At 43.1% G+C, this 17,763-nt stretch overlaps 1 protein-coding gene across 1 annotated transcript; it reads right to left on the reverse strand.

Moving 5' to 3' along the window:
- Window positions 1-12,254: 12,254 nt before the first annotated feature.
- On the reverse strand, window positions 12,255-17,468 carry LOC112111025. Its single transcript, XM_024206280.2, has 3 exons — window positions 17,400-17,468; window positions 15,955-17,310; window positions 12,255-13,365 (listed from the first exon to the last, which is right to left on the reverse strand). Exons 1-3 carry the CDS (start codon window positions 17,431-17,433, stop codon window positions 12,761-12,763), a joined length of 1,995 nt encoding a protein of 664 aa, XP_024062048.1. The 5' UTR covers window positions 17,434-17,468; the 3' UTR covers window positions 12,255-12,760.
- Between the last annotated feature and the right edge of the window lie 295 nt (window positions 17,469-17,763).

Genomic DNA, 17,763 nt, shown 5'->3' on the forward strand with positions numbered 1-17,763 from the left:
AAAGGCCTCGGGCATTTTATAACAATGGTTAAAAAAAAGTCTGAGCCTCCCTGCAGCTACATCTTCCATCACTGCTACCACTGGTGGAGACTTACAAATTCACACCTCACTGCACCAGCCTGGGATCCCTCACCCTAGGGGATAGGGAAGAATTCATCCTCAAGGAGGGCAGATGGTGCTGCCACTACACCCCTCCTTTTGAGTTTTCCCTCTGCAAGTTGGGGGGAGCAGATTTACTTTACAGTCAGGGCTCCACAGGCATTTCGCAAACAGAAGCTACTGTGGGGAAAAAGAACTAGGTGGCCTTCTTTATGGCAGCCAAAGTAACACCGAAGGCCCAAGTTCAGGCCCTCTGACAGAAGCTGACTATACAGACGGCCTTTACATAGAACAGTACAGGCCAGGGCCTGAACAAAACTAAGCTGTACAAGCCCCTGTCAAGGCTATGACCAGAGGAGGGAAAAAGGGGGGGAGGGAGCAATGGGAAAGGCTTAGCAACATAATAACTGCTTGTTTATGAAAAACATGATAGCCGCTTGTTGTGAAACATAATAACTGCCTATCTGTAAGAACATAATAACTGCTTGTTTATGAAAGATAACGGCTTATATGAAGAAATTGCTTCTAGTAAAGGCCAACTTCCCCTATAGTTCCAGCTATCATATATCATCTTTGGGCGTCCCATGCCCTTAACCAGAGAACCCCGGAAAAAAAACAAACAAACAATCTGTACCCTGACGAAAATAAACACTCCAACCGGTGCCAAGTACCACCCATGTCGGAAACCCCCCACCCAATAGGCACCCAATTCTCGTAAATAATGAGGGAGCTGCCAGGAAAAAGGGACAGACCCCAACTCTTATTTTCGCATAAATGACGCATTATTTGTACTATGCTTGCAGTTTGAGCGAATAAAGCAGCCTGCGTGCTGTGCTAGGTGTGGTAGTTTTTGGACTGCTACCCCAACGCGTTGGTATGTTTTGCAATAAACTGGCCTCAGGCTTGAGTCTGTGAACTAAAATCAATGCGTGGGTGACTTTTTCCACAACACTACCAAGGTCATGAGTTAAATCAACATGTACTCCTGCTACATGTCCCGCCCCCACAGTCAGCACTGCCAGTTTTGGGGCTGCAGTGAAATCCTACAGGTTCCCTTTCCCTGCAAGAGGAGATGATTGGCTTCTTCACTTCTTCCCTTCCTAATGCCCCCAATTGTTTGGTCTATTATATAAAAACCACAGTCACAGCCAATAAAGTCAACAGGCTGCTGCCATCAGAAAATGCAAATTATTTTTGTTTACCTGCCTCTTTGGAAATAGAAATAAGAAGGAGACACATGGACTAAATACAAGATATTTATCTTTTATTAGTTTATTTGTCATTTTCAGTACAGTTTGGTAGTTAACAAGTGCCAGTGACTGGGAGCATTCAAAAATCTGAAACACATGATACTTCCATTTCTTTAACTACCCATAGAACAGTTCAACGACAGCCTTCCCAATCTACTACTGGAGGGAGAAAAGCAAATGGAAAGGACAGGATTCCATTTTACCTGTTGGAAAAGGGATGTCCCATAGTTGTGGATACTTATTCCCAGTTTTTCCAGCTTGCAATGGTCTCTAGTGTGCACCCATCCTTCTCACCTGGAAGGATAGCATTTACATTATGGGAATGCTTAAAAGACACAACCAAGTTGGGCCCCATTGTTCTGGGTACTAAACAAACAAATAGATACAGTCCTGGGTATAAGTCTTAAGAACCAGGAGTCCAAAGAGGACTGTTTTTCAATGGAAGCATTTAATATTTCTAAGTCAATGTGCACCTGTTTTTTGGTAACTCCAACCATCCACAACTCCCATCAATTTCCAATGGTGTTGTGGACCCTCAACACCTCTGAAATGAGGCCCTGTAAATATTAGGCTTCTTAATTAAACAGCTTTCACAAAGTTACTATGTTAAGTCTATAGTGGATATGAACATAAAGTTTCCACCAGATTTTATTGAGACAAGTTTTTTATTTAACAGGCTTCATTTTGTGATAGGCTATAAAGTTCTCAGAGGTTAAACTTGTGTCGTCATGACTATTTGGCACAGGGGCTTGGGTACAAAAACCAAGTGCTGAAGACAAGATTGAGTACATCTCATTTTGGACTATAGTAAATGAAAGCAAACATCTTTTCTTCCCCAGTTTCACAACACATCTCCCTAAATACATCAATGCATAGAAGGTAAAGGTGGAAAAGACCTATTAGAATATCCAAGTGGTCTCCTTGCCAATCTCCGATTATTCTCTGCAGTACGTGTTCCAGTGCTTTGCCTGGCCTAGTCTTAAGTGCTAGTGCTTCCACCTCTTCCCTTACAAAACTATCCATAATCCAAAAGCGTCTCACAATCCAAAATTTTTTCCTACAATTCTGCAAGTTTCCCTCTCAATTGCATAGTTCTATTCTTGTGCACATTATATAAACTCATCTCAAATAATTGTTAACTCACGTCACCTCCCCCTTAGCTGTCATTTGTAAAAGCTAGACACGTTTACCTTTTAATCTAAGTTGCACCTCTAGCACCCTAATCATTTGTACTGTCCTTCTCTAAGCTCCAACTAGTTTGCTGGCTCTGAGCTGTCTAAAAGTGAAAGGGCCGTTTCCAGCTGCACTGGAGATGTATAAGAAAATGTTACCTTCTGCTTCTTGGGGTACATCCAGACTACCCGGTGTATCGGTGGGTAGCGATCGATGTATCAGGGATCGATATATCGCGTCTCGTTAAGACGTGATATATCGATCCCTGAACGCGCTCCCCATCGACTCCGGAACTCCAGAGCGAGCAATGGTAGTGGAGTCGACGGGGGAGCCGCAGCTGTCGATCCCGCGCCGTGAGGATGGGAGGTAAGTCGGAATAAGATATGTCGACTTCAGCTACGGTATTCCCGTAGCTGAAGCTGCGTATCTTACATCGACACACCCCCATAGTGTAGACCAGGCCTTGATGTGTCTCTCTATATGCAGCCCAAATTGCACTGGCTTTTTTTTTTTTTTTTTGCAACCACATCACATTAGAAAAACCTCGGTTGTAGTGATGCCCATCATCACTTCCAAGCCTCTTCCAACATTCCTGTTTTTCTCTGCATATTTTTTAATTGTTGCTCCTCAAGGATATTTAGCTAGACTAAGTTCTTTGGGATACAGGTTATTTTTTACTATGTGTTTGCACTGGGTCAAATTTTTAAAGTGCAAGTGACTTAGATGCTCAAGTCCCACTGATTTCCATTGAGACTTCAGCTCCTAGGAGCCTGTCTCTTTCGGGACTTAAGTTCTGGTGAAAGCTTTTCCCTTTAGTGTACAGTACAATGGGAACCCAATCTGAGTTTTGGACTCTGTTAGGCACTATGCTAATGCAAATAATAAAATTGCTGGTGTTCGATATTAATTTTCTGTATTTCTAACTTATGTTCCATTGGGTTGTGTGTCCACTCCCCATTAATCTTATGATCTCAAGCAGTGCCTGCCTCTCAATAAGAAACAGGGTTCAGATTGCTTCTCGTCTGCTAGAAAACTCTACGTTCTGCACCATAGCTTCGTCCTGCAGAACTCTGGAATCTTTTGCTATTGCTCAATACCCAACAGATACCTGGGCAGTTAGAATACCTCATGAATTCTTAGGTCTTGCAGTCTTCCTGTTCTGAATGTCTGTAGTAGATGCCCACCCCTTGCATTATCTATACCCAAACAATTCCTTTCATCACACCTGATAACCTGGTGGCACCCTCTCATCTTCTCCTGTACAGATTAGTCTCCTCTTTACTGACATTCTAGTCCTCAGAATTATTCTGAATTTCTGTGTGCCAACTTCATTATAATTGTCACAATTTAATCTGTTTTCTCTGCACCTGATGTTTTTATCCAAACAGCAACTCCATATTCTGCCTTACATTGTATGTTCAGCTCAACCCACAACCTTAGCACTTGCTTTCTGGGGAACACTCAGGGATTCAGAGTTTGGGACACATGACACATTTGCCAGAAAAAAAACAAAAACAAAAAAAACCATTCCTATAAATAGGAATGCTTCATTTTTATCTTTTGGACTTACCTTGAACATTGTAGACTCCTATTGACCAGTGTTGTTTCCACAAATGTAGTTTGGAAATGTGCACGTGCCCATAAGCTAATAACTTGGCTCCTCCATTTGACATTTAGAGAGGACTTACAGAAGAGATCATATCCACAAAATCAGTCATAATGCATATAAATCTTATCTTTGAGGCAAGAAACTAAATCCAGATAGTTGATAAAAAGATTAATAGCAGTCCTAGTATTTTTCCCAGGACTGCCATGTTCAAACCCCACAGTGAACAGCAACCGTCTAAAAAAACTAGACAGATAATTTTATAACCTTAACATTGCAGCATCTGAAAAGCTTTTTTGTTCTTTCAATCCTGGTGCATTCCTTCTGCCTTGTCAATGAATGAGTCTTTGGCACTGGTAATAACCTCTTAACACTGATGAAAAACAAGTGCTGCTTTTGCAACTTGCTAGCTACACATAGCATGCATTTTCTTATTGTCTGATTACCAATTAGAACAATGATTACATCTTTCCTAATCTTGTTGATTACTAATAAAAGGACTGATTAGAGACCTAATTAGAGTGAAGTAACTGACTGAAAACTACTATAACTTATAGTATACTACAATCCTAATTACTACAGTATGGCGAATTTACCTGTGATCTGATTTTGACTGTGTGAATCCCCCCCCCCCCCAGATTGTGACCTTAGAACCCTGGAAAATAGGAGTAAAATTGGATATGGTGTTTACGAGATATGAGGATTTAAATAATAATAAAAAAAGTGATCTGACTTCTTGAACTAATTTTAGCTCATCATAACTCCAAAATGGGTTGGCCTAGGAACTCATTGTTTTAGCTTGTTGTATCGTAATGAGAACTGCTGCCTTTGATTAATTCTGAGGAACGTCTTAGTGGAAGTTATTCAAAATACCATCCACATTCCTTTTGCCTTAAATGCAGATTGCCACAATGAGAGAGTGTGGGAGGGAAGGCAGCAGGCAGGAAACACAGTGGTGTGGCCTACAGGAAGAAACCCACATGGGGCACTAAAATGCCAGTCTAGGAGGACTGAAAGAAAGCCATATGGCTACATCTACAATGGCTCCTGCTTTCTTTAAGGCCATATGCTAGCAGAGAGCACTAGTGCATCTCTTCACTGAAATGGATCATATTCAGAAAATTACCCAATGCCCCAAAGAATGCCTTACTTTGACCCCTAGCATAGATGCATAATTACTGTACCTAGAACTACAAACACTAGACTAAAAGTTAAGTGGCTTACATGAGCCACTGCAGGAAGCAGATCACACCTTCACATTGGATACATTTGTACAAAACCAAACCCATGCACTCCACAGCTCGGCAAACAGGAGCAGATTTAAAATGTCTGCAGCCACTGGCTGTGAACTTAGTCCTCATCAAAACCACCTTCATTTGAAAGCCCTGCATTAAAAGTTCTCCATCTTACTCGTTAAGTACAACAGGTGAAGAGAATGGAAGGTTGGCGGGATACAGGGGTAGAGTTAAGGTTGCTTGGGTGGCCACAGATGTGCATTCCCACACTTCCAAGTTTTCTAATTCTGGCTTTCAAACACTGGTGATTTTACCAAAAGAACTCTTCCCTTAAAAAAAAAAAAAAAAAAAAACCCTACAAAAGGAAGAGCAGGCTTATGTCCTGAGTTCATTACAACTTTTTTCCATGTCCTAGGCTATTTTGTTCTGATAAAATGCATTTTGCAGAGATCAGTTCAAACTTGATCACCCCAATCTCCATTCACTGCTTGACGAATTCTAAATGGTTAATTTCATAGAGCAGCCAAACAAAATGCCAAAATGTTGTTCCGAGTATTTACCTAGTGATCCAGCTGCATTCTCCTCTAACAGGCAAAGCTGCAGTTGACTGTTGGTAATTTGATCAAACTGGTAAGGAAAGTTGGGAATGTCTAGTTACCTCAATATATAGTTTTATATAACTTATGGCCATTAGGCCATAGCTCTGACAGCATGATTGTACTAGGATCCTTTCAAGTTTTAGGGGCAGATTCTCTGCTCCTAACCTCTGCCTTTGCAGCACTCAGGGAGTGCAAATCCACACAAGTCCCTTGCTGCCAAATCCCCATGTGGGAGAATCTTCAATGTGCAAAGAGTTCCTGTATCTCCCTCTTTGCAGCCCCAATGCAAAGGAAACATCACTTGCAGGGAAGGGGAGAATCTTAAGGGGTATGCCGTCCAACAAGATACTGGGGCGATGGCATGGCACATCTTGCACTGCTCCAGATGCAGCTTTCTGTCAACAGGTCTGTTTCCAAAGCGGTCAGTCCAAGCGCTTTCCAAGGCTATCACAGACTAAATTGACATAAGAGGAAAAAGAGATAACAGTTTAGCCAATAGCCATCTCAAACAGATTTACCTGATTGTGGGCCTGATCCAAAGCCCACTGAAGTCAAATTCTACTAACTTCAATGGGCTTTGGATCGGGTCCTATGCATGCAGTGACCCTGTGACAGACTGTACCCCTATGTCCATTCTTTTTACATGACCATGATATATTTTGTACAAAGTATGCCTTGTGAGGTATCACTTGACAACTCAACCTGCTGGACATTACTGTCCTGGTAAAATAGGTGTATCAACATTGTATGTAAAGTATAAGATTCTACTGTATAACACGGCTGTAACATGCTCCAAGTTTAGAAAAGCAGGCACAAACCAGTTCCTCAGAAACAAAAGACAAACCAGCAACTAAGCCAGGTGGCTTAAGCCAACAAAGTCAAGTGGATTATCACCTAGTTAAGTGACCATTCTTTGGCAGGAAGAAAGGTGTGAGAAATTTACATATTAGCAATGGAAAAAGCTAGGGGTTCCTGTGTAAACAGATTGGCTGCCCCCTGAACCCCAGCTGGAGATGACCTTCAAGGAGGGGAGAAAGGTGTAAGAATAGAGAAACACACACAAACACAAATTACCTCTCTCCTCCATTCCTCTATGCTCACGGCAGGAACAGCAACGTAAAAGACACCTCAGGTTGGAGATCTGAGGGGACACAGCTGTCCATCTGTCCAGATTGTATCCTGGATAATGTCACAGGTCCTCACCGAGGGCATGGCATACCCATATTCAGTATCCTACAAGTAATCGTGCATAGACAAGGACTATGGGACAACTTGGATTCCCTATGTAGTTTCCAGGAAAATAGACAATAGGAACAAAGCCAAATCTCTGGATATATTTCTTTGCATATTGTCTTTGAAGATCAAGCTATTAAATTGTTAGCAACAATCAAATAGAAGTGATACATACAGCATATACATATACGCACTAATAAAGATGTTCCAGTTTCCCCTTCTTTTCTATACATTGATACTTACCCATCTCCGCAAAGTACTTTGAAACCTACAGATAAAAGCTCTATGTACTTTTAAGTATTATTTCAGACAATGAAAACTATATTCTAGACTTTCCCAAGTAAATGCAAGCACTCAACAAAAAATTGATGCTATATACCCATGGGAAAGTGCATCTTACCAGATAAGACGACAAAGACTTATTCATAAATAGAAAAGAATACAGCAGTTCATAAGAGTAACACAAACTTGTTATTTGACTTGTGTATAAACCAAAAGAATTAAGTTTTATTTGCATACAGCTTCACAAGAAGAGGTAAGAAGTGGTAACTCTTTTTCTACATTTTACTAAAGGCTAATGTTATTAACTCCATAGAAGTTCATTAATACAGGTAATTTTACAAGATTCAGTGTTCTACAACAGCAAAAAAGTGGGGGCAAGCCTCTTATTTAGGAACCTAAATTTAGGCATCCAGTTTGAAAATTCTGGCCTAAAATCATAACACTGTCCTTTTCCCCACATCTGTGCTGTATGTAGCTAATATTTCTAGGGAATCAGTCTTCTGTTAAACAATCAAATGTAATGCATTTCTATTCTGAAAGTTCAATTTAAAGGTTAAATACACCCAAACCAATGGCAACGTAACCATGGGCAAAGACCAGAGCTGGAAAGTTGAAGCCACCACTGGCCTTTGTTCCCTGTGCTAGAGGGCCAATTATGTTATTGAGATGTCAGAACTGTCACCTAGACACAGCAGAAAGTCAAACTATATGACCTAACAGCATCCCTAAGGCCTGATTACCCTTACAAATCTGTGCAAGTCAGGAGTAACTCCATTAAAGTAAATGAAGATGCACTCTGTTTACATCAGTGTAGAGCAAGTATCACACTGCCCTCAATTTGTTTGTTTTTTTAAATTCTCTGCTTGGCCTTTGGGGAGGGACAAAAGAGAAGGAAACAATACAATACAATAATAATTTGTTCATGCCACCTGACAGCCAACAGAGCATCATTCATTAGTACTTATTATCAATGATCCACCTTTTAAGGGGAATGGTCTGATCATGCTAGTTTGAAAAAGGAGCAGAGGAAAAAAGGGTTAACTCCCCGAGAACCCCATTTCTCTAGGTATGTATATAAAAATGATGGTAGTATCTCAGTACCACATGCGAGTTCTAGCCAAGACTAGAACCATCAAAAACAGAGGCTGGTACAAGCTAATAAGTGAAAGGCTACCACAGCATTTACAAAGATATACCGTGTAATTTCTTTTACTACCATATTAATCATTATGGAGCACTGACATTTAGGCCTATAAAGTCTTATTAATAGAGATACCGGGCACAGGCATAGGGAAAAAAGACTTGCGGTTTAATTGCTATATTAAAAGTTTTACTCAGCACTACTCTGAAGTTTCACTTCATACTATAGAAAAACTAAGTTGTTTGACAAAATTAAATTTTAATGACATTATCATTTCTGAGTGTCACTGACAGACATCAAGAGTGGCATTGTGCCAGTGCCATTATAGAAACCAAACAGGGGTGGGGGGAAAAATTGCAAGCATGTGTCAGTTCTACCTGAAGACCATAGGAACACCAGGATATGTTGCTTATAATCTTTATGAAGTAGTAATGAATTTTACTTAAAAGTGCCCCACAATGGGAACAGCTCTCCCCTCCATGTTAACTTTTGGGTTGCAATGCAAAACAAAATGCATGCAAGGTTTTGCTATTCTGCAGAAAGCTAAACACTGGTAGGCACTTCACCAAGGCATACAAATATATCACAGCTCTGAAGAGAAGAACACAAAAATCATAGCTTTATTAATGTACAAAAAGTTACAGTGCTGTTCACATTACAAATATGTTCCACCTACAAAAATGCTCAACAACTATGTACAGCCAATTGAAAGAGGTCATCAGCCAATTTCTCCACTCTTGGGAGATTCCATCATTATTACAGCCTTGCCTTAGAGAGGCGCTCCTAGACTACCCCAAATCTTCCACCTCATGTCTTCCAAAAGATTCACAGGTAACATGGACAACTTTTCTTCTTGCCCATTTCTGGCAATTAAGCTTATGGTATTTCAACCCCCTTTCACCCCCATTCCAGACTCCCGTGCAAAGACAGGAAGTCGTGGAGTTACTGCCATTCCCAGTCTGATGACCTCTCAGTATAAGCCACTTAATAAACAAAATATACACATGTGTTTTGGCCAGTATACCATCAACAGTGTTATTCTGATCCTTCTAAGCAATGACTTGTAGGCTTAACACAAACATAGGGAAAGAATTAGATGGCATTTCAACAGTCAGCTCTTTGATTGCTATTCATATAAATGATCTCAAAACAAGAGAAAGTTTCTCACTGGACCCTCATGAGAAAATTCCCACTAGTTATGTGTTCTTATACAGACGTACAAAAAAAAAAAAAAAATAATCCCTAGCTACTGAGCACTTAATATCTTTAACATACCCCTTGAGGTAGGTAAATGGGTAAATTTGAAATGGGACTACGAAATGGTAAGATGAGGCACAAAGAGGTAAGTGATTTGTTTGCAGGTCAGCATCCAAGCCAGTAGTGTGCTGGAAGGTAGAGTTTTTGAATATAGCCAGAAATTAATGTGTTATTTGAGGACAGGTTGCAGAGCAACTGATGGTGAGGAAGCCAGTTTTGTCAAAACCTCTATTGCAGAGCAGGTTACAGAATCAGTGTCCCGTTACTAGTCAGACACTAGATGGAAGCTAGACTCAAATGAGAACGGGATAGAGGATACTTGCAAGCCCTATGTACTGGTTAGTGTTAACACAGGATTAACCATGAAGAGCAAGAGAAAGACAAACGAAAGTGTAGGTCCTCTACTTAGCAGGGAAGCAGAGCTAATGACTGACAGCATCAAGAAAGCTGGGTGTTTAATGCCTATTTCACTTCAGTCTTCACTAAAAAGGTTAATGGTGTTGAGTATTGGGTCACAATATTAACAACAAAGGGGAAGGAATGCAAGCCAAAATAGGGAAGAACGGGTTAAAGAACATTTAGATAAGTTAGACGTATTCAAGTTGTTAGGCCCTGATGAAATTCATCCTATTGTACTTATGGAACTAGCTGAAGCAACTTCATAACCGTAAGCAAGTATCTTCGAGAATTCATGGATGCTGGGTGAATAACTCGAAGATTGGAGAAGGGCAAAAATAGTACCTATCTTTAAAAAGGGGAACAAAGAGGACCCAGGGAATTATAGACCAGTCAGCTTAACTTGCACACATGGAAAGATACTGGAACAAATTATTAACCAATTTGTAAGCAGCTAGAGGATAGCAGGGTTATAAGAAATAGCAAATCATGCCAAACCAACCTAAATTCCTTCTTTAACAGGGTTACTGGCCTAGTGGATGAGGGGAAGCAGTAGACATGATATACCTTGATTTTTAGTAAGGCTTTTGACACAGACCCACATGGCAGTCTCATAAGTAAAACAGGTAAATGTGGTCTATTTGAAATTACTATCAGGTGAGTATACAACTGATTGAAAGACCATACTCAAAGAGTAGTTATCAATGGTTTGCTGTCAAACTGGTAGGGATGAATCTAGTGGGGTCCCGCAGGAGTTAGTCCTGGGTCTGGTACTATTCACTATTTTCATTAATAACATGGAGAATGCTGTGGAGAGTATACTTATAAAATTTGCAGTCGACACCATGCTGGGAAGCACGTAGGAGGATAGGATTAGAATTCTAAATGACTGACAAACTGGAAAATTGGTCTGAAATCAACAAGATGAAATTCAGTAAAGGTAAGTGCAAAGTACTACACCTAGAAAGGAAAAATCAAATGCAGAACTACAAAATGGGGAATGAGTGACCAGGTGACAGTACTGCTGAAAAGGATCTGGGGGTTGTAGTGGATCACAAACTGAATATGAGTCAACAGCGTGATGTAGTTGTGAAAAAAGCTAATGTCATTCTGGAGTGTATTAACTGGAGTTCCATATATAAAAAACGCAGGAGGTAATTGTCCTGCTCTACCTGGCACTAGAGAGGCCTCAGCTGGAATACTGTATCAGTTCTGGGTGCCATACTTTAGGAAAGATGTAGATAAACTAGAAAGAGTCCAAAGGAGAACAAGAATGATAAAAGGTTTGGAAAATCTGACCGGTGGGGTGGTGTGGGGTGGGGAGGAGGGAAGAGAAGGGGAGACCCTAGGCATGTTTAGTCTTAAGAAAAGAACTAGGGAGGACCTGATAACAGTCCTCCACGATGTTAAGGGCTGTTATAAAGAAGACAGTGATTACATTGTTCTCTATGTCAACTGAAGGTAAGACAACAAGTAATGGGCTTAATCTGCAGCAAGGGAAATTTAAGTTGGTTATCAGGAAAAACTTTCTAACTAGAAGGGTAGTTAAGCACTGGAATAGACTTCCAAGGGAGGTTGTGGAATCGGCATCCTTGAAGGTTTTTAAGAACAGAGGGATGGTCCTGCCTCAGCACTCAGAGGGCTGGACTCGATGACCTCTTGAGGTCCCTTCTAGCCCTATATTTCTATGAATAATTGGAAACAGTCTGTTTAGTCAGAGCCCTAATATCCAGGGCTTTGGAGCTGTGTTCTGGCTCCACTCCAGCTCCAGGCAAAAACCTGAAGCTCCACTGCTCCGGAGCTGCTCTACGCTCCAGCTCCAGGATCTGGTCCAAAGCCCTGCTAATGTTCATAACTTTCCAACAATTACAGTCTATTATACCAAAGCATAAGAGACAACATACCATGCTGCACACTTACATTTAAATGTGTTATGGTGCATGCACGTGTGTATACACACACACACACACACACACACCTCTAACAAACAAAATGTTTATTCCACACACATCTAATTTAAGATAGAAATATGTGAACGAGCCATCTGAAACTCGTTAATCCTGAATTACATCTTATTGTCTACAAGAATACTGCTATGAGGGATCAAAATGAACAAAATTAACACAATGAACATTAACTCGCTCAGAGGTTATGTATCTGTCCAGTCTCCCCTCTTCACAGGGGAAGGGGGGGGGCGGTAAATCCATAGTTACTACAGTCTTTTGTGCACAGACCTGACAGACCTGTGAAACTCCATGGATGGGCAACCCAAACCCACCTTAACTTCCGCCACATCAAGAACTTGCCAAGGACAACAGGATGTGGACGCAACTGCAAAATGCTCCTTCCTGCCAGTTGAAAGCAACGAAGCTTTAACTTTCAACTGGTATGACCATCTCCCTCCCTGCCCCCCAAATCCTAGACTCCCGTGCACAGATGGGATGTCATGGAACAGTCCTGAAAAATTCATTTCCCCAGACAAAAGCAGATTAGCCTTTACCAAAACCCAGGCAGGAATGTAGGGCCCCTTTTAAATCTGCTGTAAAAACATCAGCTCCTACATCAGACAGGTCATCTACATCAGGCAGGAACATGTTTGGCTTATCATAAGTGATTAAATCATGTCTCAAAAACATTATGCCATTTTCACTGCAATAATGGGACATTTCCCTGTTAATCCCCTTCCGTGCCTTTTCTATACTCACTGGTTTTTCGGCTCCTTTCCAAAAACGCCTTGGCAACAGTGAAGACCAAATTATATGGGCATCAGGGAAGGCCCTTCTAAGGATGCCCAAGTCATTTTTCATTTTGACAATAAGTGACATACTGGTGTGTTGCACAAGATCATTTTCCCCAAGGTGAATTACTATAATTGATGGAAAAGACCTGAGACAATAAATTTCATGAAGAAGAGGCAAGAGCTGATCCCACAGCATTGCCTGTATGCCATGCCAATACAAAAATGCACTCGAACTTGGGAAACCCAGCTGCAGCCCATGGGGGTGAGTGCTTGCCCTCCTCTTTGTCACCAAAATCACAGAATGGCCGCAAATCCATATTTCCTTTGGTTCAGCTTGCAAAAAGTTATCACCACCTAAAAATAAAATACCGTACAGTTAATCATTTTACAGACCCTATAAGGTGTATATCCCACCACCCCAGGAACACCAGTCCTAGCTGACTGAAAACTATAAAGATCAAAACTAACAAGTGTGACAGTTTTTCAAGTACCAAACTATAACAAAGAAAAGAGTAAAAACCAACCCCATGATGAGCAGGCTGGTTTCCCTTAGATCTATACTTTAAATTCCACCTTACTTCCCTTAAAGCTCAAAGCAAACTCCCCACAAACATCCTTCACTGATAGGATTTAATTCAAACTCTGAGCCTATTCCTAATGTCACATATGTCTTTCCCATACAAGATGCACAATATTGTCAATTTGTTTTTGAGGTGGGGAGGGGGGGGAGAAGAGGGAGAGAGAGAGAGAGAGAGAGAGAGAGGTCACCTTCATGATTCTTCATACCATGTTGTTCAGGCTATTAATCTCTATAGGGTCACAACTGATTTTCTTGCCATGACCAAGTTTAAGCAAAGATTTTCACAGAACATTCCTGCTTTTCTGTATTAATTCCTCATATCCCATCAGTAGAATGCATGCAGGACAGCAGTCCTCATATTGCAAGAGCACATGCTAATTCCAGTCACTCACTCTCAAATCACACTCTGCCTGCTATCAGTACTCCTGTTCCAATTCTGCCCACAATACAAGCAAGAACTGGAAGAGGGACAACTGGATACATGGATGTATGTGAGCACGAAGAGGAAAGGGAGCAGAGTTTGGGAAGGGGAGACATAGGAAGCAGCAAAGGTTGTCAAAAACAGATGAAGGAGAAAAGAAAGAAGAGCCTTAATTGGAAGAACATGGAATTAAAAAAAGAAAGAAAAATCCAGCCCACCACAGATATCACCCCTCAGTCACAACAAGAGGTACTCAATCAAGAAGTAGCAATTCAAATATGTGAAGGATATAAACACTAAGGAGGAAGATAAATAACTTACAGTAGTGCATGGGGACTGTGAACACTTAAGACAGTGACCATCTTCCATGGGTATGTACAGAATGAATCAGAACAGGGACCCAAATCCTGACCGAGGCCTCTGGCCATTACCTCAATTCAAGTAATAACAGCAAAGAATGGAACAAAGCTTAAAAAAGTAGGCTGAATACAAGAAAGTACTTCCCTATTGCACAGCCTAATATATGTTGCCACCAGGAAGTGGAAACTCCATCGGCTGGGATATTCAGACCTATAGACAGCACTGGGAAAAAGTCTTGTAGCAAACAATCCCGCCCTAGTCAGGTAGCAGGTGTGTAAACTAAATGATTGAACAGATGACTTCCATCACTACTTCCTACAATTCCCACATTTCCTGATTGAAATCAAGCATCAGAGAAAGACTAAGTCACATAACCTCAGGTAAGAAAATAACAAAAGATACTGAAAAATCAGAAGGGGAAAGGCATAATTTTGTTTTAGCATTAAGATGATTTCCAAATACATTACATTTTTCCAAAAGAGCAATCAGGATGAGGGCTCACTTTCCCCTAGATGTGAAATTAGAATCCACAGGACATTAGATGTCTTTGCTTGTCTCACTCACCTCCACCTTTTCATTCTGAATCAGCTGCAATGCACTCCTTGCTACAGTTCCTTGCCATTGCTTCATTCACTGAAAGTCAAGTAACCTCCAGAGACGCAAGGTGGGTGAGGTAGTATCTTTTATTAGATCAACTTCTGTTGGTGAGAGAGTCTCTCTAATATCCTGGGACCGAAACCGCTACAACGACACTGCATACAAGTAATCTCCAGCTCACAGCATGACTTCTTTTGACAGTTAGTAGTTTACATTTCCTGCACCTCCAAATCCAAACTGCCTAAGATTTTCTGTTATTTAGTTACTGCTTACAGAGCAACATCTTCCCTGCCACTAATTCACTGTTATGGTGATAATACCACAGTGACATTAGAGGCTGCAAAGTAACAAAGTACCCCAGTCATGTAAGCAAAAAAGAAGAGTCACTACCAAAGAAGAAGGAGAGGAAGACTGAAGGGCCAATGTGGAGATGGGGAAGGGGTGGCAGTGGGAGGGGGGCAGGAAGAGAGTCAGCAATATGCCAGGATTCCTTGGAAGCCTCAGATGTGAACTTGGAGTTCCCTCAGTCCATAATTTAAGATCTATTTTCTCCTAATGGATTCTCAGATGTTTGAGTTAAAAAAAAAAAAAAGTGTTAACAAAAACGAGAAATATTAAACAGTCTGAATAAAAATAAAAAAAAAACCACTACCTCTTCTCAGTTAATTATGGTTTTTGTTGCCTGGCTTCTCAAATGTCCTATTCCTAATTTTTTCTAGTCACCCATAGTCTTCCAGGTGAAACAGGGATCTACAGAAAATCATAGAATCATTTCTACTTCTCCCGCACCATTATATGTATATCAATCTCTTTTTAGGGTTTTTCTATCATACATCATAAAGAAGCAGGAAAATATACACAAATGATCTTCAGACTACCTCTAAAGATAAAGCATCATACCCTGGAACCCACAGTTTCAACATCTTCTGTTGCCACGGACTGCATTATAGAACTCCATAGGTTGAAGCCCTCCCACTCCACTCACCTGGTACCATGCCTCTAATGGGGGAATCTGGTGGGAAAAATGACAACAGGGGCTCCATATTGTAGGCCTCTGCTTGGTCCTCTGATCCCAGGGGGTTGGGCTTAGGCTCCTTTATCCTATCCTCAGTGCATGGTACAAGGTTCACTAAGGTTGTGCGCTCCTGACTAATAGGCTTCTTCTTTCTCTTGCGTTCTGTCACAAGTAGGGTGGGGGTCCAGGTGAGTTGCTGTGGCTCACTGCTCTTGCCACTTGTCTCTCTGCTCCCACTTCCCAGGTCCTCCTCAAAGGAACAGCCCACTTCCAGTTCTGTTTTCACTGCAGCCACTGCCACTGGGTCCAGCCAGCCACTCCCACCAGCTGCTACCACAGCCTTGAAGGCTTCCAAAAGGGCTGGACTATGGTTGTCATCAGGCCCAGGCAATTTGAGGAGCTTGGCTGCTGGAGTCCCACACACAGGGACATTGTTGTTGTGTCTCTTTGTGGCTGTCATTGAAACCACAGAACCCTTGAAAGCCAATGTGCTGCTGCTGTTGGGCTCCACTGTAGATACAGATATCCCACTGTTGTCTTTTGGCAGTGGGGTGGCCGCCTGTGACCCAAAAGAGGGAGACTGAATGATCTCATTGGCCACCTTCGCCGCGGGGCCCAGCGCCCCAGAGCTTGAGGCCGCCGACATCACCGCAGGGCCTGAGGTCACTGTGCTCCCACCAGCCACCTTCACCGTAGGGCCTGAGGTTGCTGCTGTCCTCGTCACCGTCCCACCAGCCACCTTCAATGTCGTCTCCGCTGTGCTGGGATCAGCCTCCTTCACCCCAGGACCCAAACCCACCACCATCATCTCCCCCACTCTCCCAGCGTCCACCTTTGCTGGGGGGCCCGGGGCTACCATGGTCACGCTCCCGCCAGCCACCTTCACCATGGGGCCCGAGGCTGCCACCACCATGGTCACGCTCCCACCAGCCACCTTCACCGCGGGGTCTGGGGCCGCCGCCGCCGCTGCGCTCCCGCCTGAGGCCGTCGTCATTGCTGGACCCACCGCGCTCCCTGCCCCCGCGCTCCCGCCAGCCACCTTGGGGTCTGCCGCTCCAGCCGCCTTAGCCTTAGGGCCCGATGCCGCGCTCCCACCGGCTGCTTTCGCCTTGGGGGCGGCTGCCGTCCTTGGCCGCGGCTGCCATCCCCGCTGCCCAGAGCCGGCCGCTCTCTTCCTGCGAGCGACTGGCCACGGCTGCTGGCGCTGGCCCTGGAACGGGGCCCAGGCTGAGGGGCAGCGGGCCCCGCGGGGCAGGCGCCAGACCTGGTTACCTTGACGCTGCTGCAGCATCTGCTGCCGCCGCCTCAGCTGCCGGTCCCTGAAATCTGAGAGAAGGGAGAGAGGGTGAGAACTAGCCGCGGGGCCGGGCCAGCCGCCTAATGACCTGGCTGGGATTTACTCAGCTATCACTTACCCACATCCAGCCCCACCATCTTGACACTGCGCATGCGCACAACGCGCGGGGCAACGTCGGACGCGTCCATTCGGGCATTCCCTGGGTCAGCGCATGGTAAGAGTTTAGAGCGATAATATCCGGGAACCATCCAGATGTTACGCATGCGCAAAGCACGACACCAGTCGCCAGCCCCGCGTAGGTGCATGCGCAGAGCGCGCTTTAGGCGTTCTAAACGGCTCACGCGCGGTGCGTAACGGTTCTCGCAGCCGCTTCCGGAGGCAAGACATATTTTCGTCCGGAGCGGCTCTGCGAACACGCATGCGCTGTACTGGATTTGGGGGCTGCTCTAGCTGGGTCCTTCTCCTGCTGCGCGGGCTGACTA

The sequence above is a fragment of the Terrapene carolina genome, unplaced genomic scaffold (genome assembly GCF_002925995.2).
Source record: "Terrapene carolina triunguis isolate 2854851 unplaced genomic scaffold, T_m_triunguis-2.0 Scaffold192, whole genome shotgun sequence".
Classification (NCBI taxonomy): Eukaryota; Metazoa; Chordata; order Testudines; family Emydidae; genus Terrapene; species Terrapene triunguis.